Genomic DNA, 10,000 nt, shown 5'->3' with positions numbered 1-10,000 from the left:
TCTACACGCAAGAACGGTCGTGACGGACACAAGAACGGTCAATCCCACAATAAAACGGTGGGGAATGGAAGCAACATCGGTTATTTCCGTCGTGAAACGGCGGAGACCGAAGCGAAAGCGATTCATTCCGGTTACCAGAACGTGGGAAACATGGCGGCTTGAAAAGTTCTTGAAGTTATGGTAAGTTAACTTTAATGTAGTCTGCCTTGAATATATCATGTCTGTTAATGAAAACCCATTTATGGTACGGGATATTATACAAGCAGCGATAAATGCGCCCTCTTGACTTAATGTGTGGCTGACATTTCGTGTAATTCGTGCCCCCGTCCCGCAGCGATCAGTGACGATTGATCGTTTATATTTGCAAGAGGTAAAGTTTGACAGTAATAATAAATTGCAAATTCCAATAAAATAACAAAGTTAATATGAAGTAAAAACTGTAAAAAGATCCCAAACATGATCCCCTATGTTGAACTGGGCATACACAACTAGCGATCCTTCACTCTGGGGGCTCGAAATACAGGCAAACCAAACATTATCATCACAACAAAATTCGGTTTAATAAATTGTTAAAACTACATCAGGTACTACCCACTATATATTATCGATATTACATTTATGTTCGAGGCACAAGTACTAAAAATTTACATACCGTAACAAGTCATTCTACCGCATCCGCCATCTTGCTCGCACTACAGTAACTGGAATGAACCGCTTTTGTTTCGGTCTCGGACGTTTCGTGACGGAAATAACCGTTCATGCTTCCGTTCCCCACCGTTCTATTTCGGGATTGTGCGTGCTTGTTTCTGTTACAACCGTTTTTGTTTCTGTCACGACCGTTCTTGTGTGTAGAATAAACGTGTTGGTTTCCATTATATCTGCTATTGCGACCGTAATTACTGTGTTGGTTTCAATTTCGGTCGCTTTTTCTTCAATTTCAGCTGTTTTTTAACAAGAATGTCGTGTTTTCCTTCCATCTGACCACGTTTGCGTCCGTTTGTTAAGGGGGCCTGCCTGCACAGCAGGGAAAAATGGCTGTAAAAACGGTCATTTTATAACTCTGCTTCCCGCTGGGTTGGCAGAATACTATTTTTCACAGCAGTGTAATGTACATCTTGAAGCACCTCAAGGTGGGCAACTCCAAGTCATCCCATTTGCTTTGCCAGATCCAGCAAATATTAGGTTATCAATACACCAGTAAATCTGTTTGCAGATTACGTGCTTCTCTCTAAGTTACTGCGCATGTACGTTGTATATTAGCTGCTCATGCCAACTTGGAACTGTCACAACTTTCTGCAACAACCGATGTGATTTTGGAAGCCAGCATGGCTATGCCATTGGTTGACTCTCTACAGCGCCATGGCCAGTCAACTACTTGTGACGATTACATGACAACTTGTTTGTCCTCCAACAACCGCCAACACCAACGATACCACCCCACGACCATTCACTTCCACCATCACCTATGCAGACCCATGCCCAGATCTTGGATGGAAAGAACAGATAGCCGCAATCGTCTGTAATGAGTATGTGACCAACAAGATGTGCAGTCGTGGATGGGCCAACAGCCACCAACATTTGGGCAACAACCCTCGACACGGTGATTCAGATCCGTGTTGGTTTCGCCATTGATTCACCGGTGTGGCAATGATGCCCTCTCTTCACTTGGCCTTTAAATGTGCAGGCCGGTCACCAGTAGTGGAGCAAGTGACCACAGCCAACACTACAGGGCAACTGTTATACGTCAATGAGCGATCCAGCCAACAACGATGACGTTGCATTGATAGTGGAGTGAGAATATCTATTCCGTGATACTAGTTACAACTGGAGATAGTCAGAACAGTCATCCTGGACCACCTCTAATTGTAGTTAACGGCAGCCAACAACTTACCCTCAACATTGCGTTACATAGATGGTTTACTTTTACATTAGTCGTCGCACAAGTGCAACAGCGAATCATTGGAGCTGTCTTTCTCTGTGAGTTTGGGCTCCTGGTAGACCTAAAGAACCATCCCCTCCTGGACTCGACCATGTTAGCCACATCACAGGGAGCTCGGCAGCTATTTTTCTTCGACAACAAGCGCAAATGTTCAGACTTGTGGTGTGCATTCCCGGTCCTCACAGCGCAACATGTAAGATAGGCATGCCATCCACACAACGTACACATCAAATCCAGACCCATTGACCAACTGTGTTTGCCAAAGCTCGTCATTTGTGCCTGACATGCCTACCAGCCACCAAAGCTGAATTCAACACACTCCTCCAATTTGGAATTGTTCGATATTCATCCAGTAACGACGCATTGCCATTTCACATGGTTCTAAAGAAGAATGGTGTGCTCAACAATGCCACCATCCAACCCATTCTGCCATCAATGCAGTTGAGGAGACAATTGACATGTGGTAGATGGCACTGACACAAGTGAATGACGACATGGTGCAGGCATTGTGGAACACAAACACCATGGAACTGGATTACGAAAGGATTTTCCTCTCCTGGGTAGCGAACTCACCCTCCTTTGTGATGTCTCCACAGGGGTCATTCGACTGATTGTGCCCATAGCCTTTCACCAAATCATCTTCAACATACTCAACAAGCTGTCACATTCGGGACAACAGACACAATGCCTCATCTCATCACATTTTATGTGAAGCCACACACACACACAAATATAATCAAACATCAACACATTCCTGCCTTAATTATCAAACTTCCAAAATCCATCACCATGTGACAGGTCCTTTACAACCCTTTGATAAGCCAGCAGATTGGTTTGACTACATCCACGTCGACATTGTAGGTCCACTGCCACCTTCGCGCAGATTTTGGAATGCTGTTCACATGTGCTCCAGAGCCTGAGGTGATACCCATGGCTATCATGATGACAGAAGACTTTACCCATGGATTTCTGTCCAGATGGGTGTCCCGATTCAGTGTTCCTTCCACTACACTCTTGGATCAGGGTCACCGGTTCGATTCCAGCCTCTGGAGCTCTCTCAGTCATCTTCTTAGCATGGATTTACACAGGACCATGGCTTATACCACCGACAGTCAAACGGCATGGTAAAACATTTTCAGCGCCGTATTAAGAAAGCCCTCTGGGCCCATCACGACGGCCCCAATTAGGCAGATGAACAACCCCATCATACTTCTCGGACTCGGTTCCACACTCAAGGAGGACCTCAATTGCACTGCAGCAGAATAGGTTTATGAGTCGACCACTGCGACTGCCTTGTGAGTTTGTGATGCCATCAAGTACACCATCATCAACGCCGGATGACTTTGTACAGCACCTCCGCAGCCGCATGCTGCAGTGACATCTAGTCTCATTGTCAGTGGGATGAACTGGAGTTGATGTGGTTGTTCAAAGACTTGATGATTTGGGAAGGCTCTCTGCAGGTCATCGCCGCATTGTCATTACCCTCGCCATCCCTGGTAAGTCCCCGCCTGGTCTTTTATCATTATGGTTCGGTGGTGCTGCACAACTAACATTGGGAGAGATGCGCACAGTGCAGGGAAGCCGTACTGGACCCGCCACGTGGCCAGAAAAGCGTTAATAAAATCATACGGTAGAAATGTTCAATAAAACAGAACTAGCAAGTTGCCCGTGCCCACACGAGATTTTAAACAGGGTATGCATGGAGATGGCAAAAATGCAAATGGCGTCTTCTGTCAGAGCTAGCAAGCTAGGAGCAACAATTCACATTTATTGCCACATCTGATGCAATTTAAATGCTCTAATGGTGGTGAGGTGCTCCATTTGAAACTGTTTGATCAAAGTATGTAGCTTTTGATACCTACAGTCAATGGTAAAAAATTGTATTAGTGTCAAAGTCAGTGACCAATAGGAAATTAAATTAATAGTTGGATTCCACGATCTTGAAGTCTCTTCAAAGAGTTATTGATAACATCACTATCCACGGGGGGGGGGGGGGGGGAGGGGGCAGTGAGTTTGCAAGCTTTTTCAAGTTTTGGCGTTGGCCATATGTTTTTGCCTTTTTCACATCATAAACAAGACAATCAACTTTAAAATACAGAGCCTACAAATCATCCAGAACAATGTTGAGCACCATATACGTGAAGTACAGTCAGAAAAGTAAAAAAAAAGATACAAACAGAAAGCATGCCTAATTATTTCCATAATCAACACACGTTTTCAATGACGTCATTTTCTGCTGAAATTGAATCTTTTTTGTATGCAATGTCGAGGCTCCTATAAGAGCTAACACACAGGACTTATAACAAAGGGAGCAGGAGACAAGAGAGGCAGGAGAGGGAAGCACAAAACAGTGTGGAACAGACATTACTAGGAGATCTGTGGAAGGGAGAGGGATGGTGCGGGGTACATGGGGTAAACAAGATGGAAACTACAGGGACTTTCAGGAAGGAAAGCAGGGAATGTTAAGGTGGGTTTGGGGTGGATTAGCGGGGGTAGAAAATATCGTGGTTTTGGATGGGGGGAGATAAGAGATGGTGGTGAACAGCTGTTTTGAAGACCTGGAGGGAAGAGTGGGATCGAAAAGAGTGTGGGAGCTTGTTCCGGAAGTGGCAAAAAAGAGGAACGAAAGAATGAAGGTGAGCAGTGATTCTTCATTTTGGCAGTTTCACCAGAAGGAGGCTACTGGCAGACCTTCAGCGCCCTGCAGAAATATTGGGGGGGGGGGGGGACAGATCACAGATAGAACAGGAGTTGGGGAGGGTCGGGCAAGACCAGAGAAGAGACGGTAGAAGACAAAGACCACCGACCTGCCTACCGTGAGGTCGGTGGTCTTTGTGAGACCCAAAGATTCAGCCTCATCACGGAAGATACCAATGATCCTAAAGGACTTGGTTTCCACAGCGTGAAGCCAAGAAAGGTGCGAGGTGGGAAAACCAACTCAGAGGGGAGAGCAGGACTCCATCAGGCTGCGTATGAAAGCTTTGTATGTGGTCAGGAGCTCAGGTGTACCAAGAAAGGACTTTGCACGATGGAGGATGCCCAGTCGGCGACTGGGCTTTGGAGGCCAGCTTGGAAATATGGCTTTTGAAGGAAAGATCATGGCAGATAGTGAGAAGCTTGAATGAGAGGACTTCTTCAGGATGATTGTTGAGAAAGTAGATTGGGGAGGGGGGGGGGGGGTTCCCAAACGGTCCTTTCTGAGAGACATAGTGAGAGCGCGAGATCTATGAGGATTGAAAGACATGTTCCAAGTGTTCGACCAGCTTGGGATTTTATCCATATCTGCAGAGAGTGAAGAGGCTGCTGCTTGCTGATCTGAGGGATGACACATGGTACGGCAAAAGGTGGAGTCATCAGCAAAGAGATCAAGAGGATTTTCCAGGAAGTCGGAGAGATCATTGATGAAATCAGAAAAAGCATTGGGCCTAGAACGCTACCTTGAGGAACTCCAGCCTGGACAGGAAGAGGGGATGAGAGAATTACATTGAGGGCCCGTACGTTGGCTGGGACAGAAGAGGAAGTCTGTGAGCCATGAGTGGAGATTGTCTTGTATACGGTAAGAAGAGAGTTTGGTGAGCAGGGCAGGGTGCCAGACCGTATCAAAAGCACACAATATGTTTAGGGAGATGGCTCTGATTTCATGTCCGGCATTGAGGACCTCCATACATTGTTGGGAATGCAGAAGCAGCATATACAGTGTCGAGTGACCTGGTCTGAATCCAAATTGATGGTTGGAAATCAAGCCACTGGAGAAGAGGAAGGATTTAATGTCTGAAGCGATGATAGCTTCCATTACCTTGCCGATGATTGGGAGTAGGCTGATTGGTCTGTAGTTGCAGGAATCAGTTTTTGCACCTTTTTTATGCAAAGTGGTAATGTTTGCTGATTTCCAAGCAGTTGGCAGGTTACCTTCAGCAAATGAGAGGGTGAATAGAACAGAGAGAGGGTTAAGTAAGAACAGCAGAGCGCGTTTTAGGACATGAGGGCTGATGCCGTCAGGACTGGTCGCAGAATCAGAGTCGAGGTTTGAGAGCAAGCTCTCCCTCCACCTTGTCAGGAGCAAATGACACAGAGTCCAGGGACAGCTGGATGCGACTGGGTGAGGTGGGTACAGAAAGCAATGGGTTTGGGACACGATATTTAGAAGCAAACACCGAGTTTAGGCATTCAGCCTTTTAACGTGCAGTGATTGCTGTACGGCCATTTGAGGTAAGGGAGGGATGGAGGAGGAACATACACTAGAAACAGACTTAGCCAGACGCCAACAGTATTTGGAGGAGGGAGACAGGTTCGAGAGTTCAGACTTGAGATTAAAAAGATGTTGTTTCCTGGCTCTCCTCAGGGTAGATACACACACTAGTTACGAGCTTTGTGGAAGGAACTGAGATTGTTTTCAGAAGGATTTGCCTTCTATGAGGTGAAGGCAAGTTGTATTAGGACAACTGCCTCACCACAAGCTTCGGTGTACCATGGGCGGGAGGAAGGGTAGGAAAACTGATGAAGAGATGGGATAAATCTGCGCATGAGAGAGCAAGTTTCTTTGAAAGAATTCCCAGGATGAGTTGATGTCAGAGAAAGTAGCGATGGAAGACCAGTCTAGAAGTTTGAGGGCTGCTTGGAGTCTCTGCCAGTCGGCCTGAGTGAAATATCCAGACTCGTCGGCGCGGAGGTGGTTCTCTGATAACAGCCAGAGAGATGTCCACTTTTGACAAGCACATGGTCAGAAGAATAAAAGTAGGCATTTTCTGGGTAATTGGTCAAAATCAAATCCAGAAGAGATGGAGTACCATTGGCTGAGATCCGGGTCAGGAAGTTGACAGATTGTGTCAGTTCCAATGAGTCATTGAAGTCCTTTGAGAAGTGCCATGACAGGTAAGAGAAGTACCCACACCCAGCCAACTGGTATGATGACAATTTGAGTCACCACATACGAGGAAGAGAGAGTTTGGATGAGTGAATAGAAGTTGGTCCATGTTTTTGGTAAGCTAGATGTAAAGGGAGTAATCACTGCTTGGTGGATGGCACAAAATACATATAAAAACAAGAGGTGGGAGTGGATGGGAAGCTGAAGGCAGAGGTATTCCTGGGGGTGGGGAGGAGTGAGGGCAGTGAATGGAGAGTGAGGAATCGAGTTTTTGATGAAGAGAGTAACTCTGACACCAGGACAAAGCTCAGGTCTGTCATACTGTATTTGGGAGTAACCAGGGAGAGATACTAGTGAGTCAGAGATGTCTTGAAGGAAGAAAGTTTCTGTTAAGCAGATTATGTCTGGTTTATCAGTGGCAACCTGCATGGAAAGAGCTGTACAATTAGAGCGAAGGCCTCGGATATTCGAGGTTCACACTGTTAAGGAAGAGGGAGGGGAGGAGGCTTTGGGTGCAGGAGAGGGAAGGGGAGGTGTCGGGTAGGATGAGGGAGGAGAGGTAGAGGGCGAGAGAGGAGGGAATTCACCAATCAATGGAAGATTAATGTGAGACAATTCAATTATTGGTTTCCTTTCATTTCATGAACATGAACACGATTTTACGTCTGCTTTTTTGTTTTTATTTTTTGGTTGAATTTTTTTTTTTCGTCCTTGAATCCTTCTCATTCAAGATCTGGCTGGAATCATGGATATGGTCGCAAAACAGATACTGTTCCTTAAATGGGATTGAGTGAAACAATAATGGTGACCAAGTCGGATGAGAGTCTCACTCCTGAAATCAAGATCAGCGTAACCATCTCAAAGCGAAATACAAATTTTTAAAAAGGTTGATAGTGGGAGATAAGGAATGAAAAAGGGAGAAAGCAATCCCAACAACTACTTCTTCGTTGACAGCCCTTATTTCTCCAACCTTCTTGTGAGATCAGTGAGGGAATGTTTTCAGCCCAAGTCTTTTACAAACTGGCTGGCCAGGCAAGACGTTTTACTCAAGGTGTTTTGGGCAGCAGTTTGTAAATTTCTCAGAATGCCAATGATAACTCGACTACTCTTTGTGAAAGAACACCGTGGGATCCTTTAACGTCCATCAACTAATGCATGCAGATGGGGCGCCCAGCTTAACATCTATCCTGTGGTGCAACGCCAAAGCTGTGAAGTGTCAATCCGATGGTTTAAAAACATGATGAGATATAAACCCAGACGACACATCTGAGAAGCAAGTGCACCACCACTGTATCATCCTATCAGATAAGAATCATCCATCTGATATCCTATCAAATATCATCCATCCTTTCAGAACGAGGAAAATTAAGAGGGAGTGGAGAAGGAAGGTTATTGTGATGGTTTTTGCAAGTGGAAAAAAAAATAGTGGAAGAAAAAAGTGAGAAGAAAAGTTTGAAAGGGAATAAAGAGAGAGGGAAAAATGTTTCAAAAAATAGACTGGACAATAAGGTTATTTTCCAACCATAACCAACGGCAATACAATGTTGAAGCCATGGCACGTACACTCGTACAGTCAAGCAATGTTTCTCAACATCACACGGCTGTTTAATGTGTAATGCAAACAAATATAATTGCACTGATGTCAATACGTCGACTGTGCCTGTTCACAAGATCAGAATACAAAGTAGTTCTGTCATTAACATTTACATTTGTGCCTTTTCATCGTCATGCTCGGCTGTTTGCAGCCACCCATGGCGGTACCACCACCTGTCCCCCTTTGGAGTAGTGTAAAATTGGTGTCGTTGCAAGCTCTTGGGGCAAATGGCCAGATTGGGGGGGGGGTGTTTTTGGAGGTTCATTCTGCCTTATAGGTTGCGTTCCTGATTCTGCAGTAGCTGTTATAGGGCACTGTAGGAGTTTGTGTTCCAACGTATACATGCTTTCTGTGGAAAGGTAGAGGCCCGAACCCAAGTGCAGCACCCTGGGAGCCTGCCTCATCATCTGGCTCATAATCTCAGGTCCCCTTCTCAGCCGGTTAACGACTGGAGCCGCACTGAACATGGGATTCTGGGAGGCCCTTCTGAGGCCACTAGTTTACACTGTTGATGCAATCTGTAATGCTGCTAGTTTGTCTGCAAAGTTTTCTGAAGACCTTCACCCACTCTTTATTTTACAGTTGGCTAATTACATACGACATCCCCATCCTGATTATATATTTCCAATCTTTTCTTTGTTCTTCCACTCCACCTCGGGGCCACCTATTGGTTTTTGGGTCCGTCCCTTCCCCCGAGTTGTCAATAAAAAAGGCATCATGACGATTAAAATAAAAGACCAAAATAAAGGGCTGCCTATATTATGTACCTTGGAGGCAAACTTGCTGTGCACCTCAGATTCACTGGTAAGGCTCCTCTTGAGTTGGACCCATGCCTTGCCGAGTGTTCTGCAAAGGTATATGTTAGCTCCATTGGTTTAATAATTGCCATCAATCATAATTCACAGTCCATCTCACAGCTACAATCCACCATACATTGTCTGACTTATAGCACCAAATGTAAAATCTCCACATTCAACCATCTGCAGAGACTTCATGAGAAAGCATCCAATCTTTTTATATCAAAAACAAAAGAATGACTCAGATGAATACCAATGCCCTAACATATCAAACCGCATTCTTTGAAAGAAGTTACATGAAAAAATACATGTAGAGTATTTTACATGTCACTCATTTTATGTTCCTCAAAGAGCAGGGTTAACAGCATCTTTTGCTCCAATAAAGGGTTAACGCCCATAGCGTCAGCTTCTACTTGCTTACCATAGTGGTTAGTATAACTGAATCAACATTCTGTTCATTTTAACCATTGTTCTACCTGTCTGCCGATGCACAACACTGCACTTTATGAGCAATACGAGTTCATGCAAATACATGTTTTTTTTTAATTTACACATACACTTACACATATAGACACACATTCAGGATCTGCCTCGCAGGCATACAAGACTTCAGCCATTATTAAGCTTGCAGTGTCAGTGTGAGAGATTTCTGAGATTAACCCGAAGATTCGATAGGTCAGTGAGCTGTCGCTGCATTGGCAAAGTGGTCCTTGGATTTGCGTTCTGGGTCAAGTCAGAATATTTTTACACCATCCCCACATAGGAATATATATATATATATATATATATATATATATATATATATA

At 44.8% G+C, this 10,000-nt stretch overlaps 1 protein-coding gene across 17 annotated transcripts in view; it reads right to left on the bottom strand.

The window, feature by feature from the left end:
• LOC147024955 (growth arrest-specific protein 7-like) overlaps positions 1 to 10,000 on the bottom strand; it is a 239,031-nt gene that overhangs the window by 40,547 nt on the left and 188,484 nt on the right. For all 17 annotated transcript variants that reach the window (XM_085885420.1, XM_085885422.1, XM_085885421.1 and 14 more), the window contains one exon: positions 9,165 to 9,243. In XM_085885420.1, coding sequence (XP_085741546.1) covers positions 9,165 to 9,243 — 79 coding nt within the window. The remainder of the gene's footprint in view (positions 1 to 9,164; positions 9,244 to 10,000) is intronic.

This window comes from Eptatretus burgeri, chromosome 6 (genome assembly GCF_056783735.1).
Source record: "Eptatretus burgeri isolate ZD-2024b chromosome 6, Ebu_testis_v1, whole genome shotgun sequence".
Classification (NCBI taxonomy): domain Eukaryota; kingdom Metazoa; phylum Chordata; class Myxini; order Myxiniformes; family Myxinidae; genus Eptatretus; species Eptatretus burgeri.
This window is presented reverse-complemented; position numbering and strand designations above follow the sequence as displayed.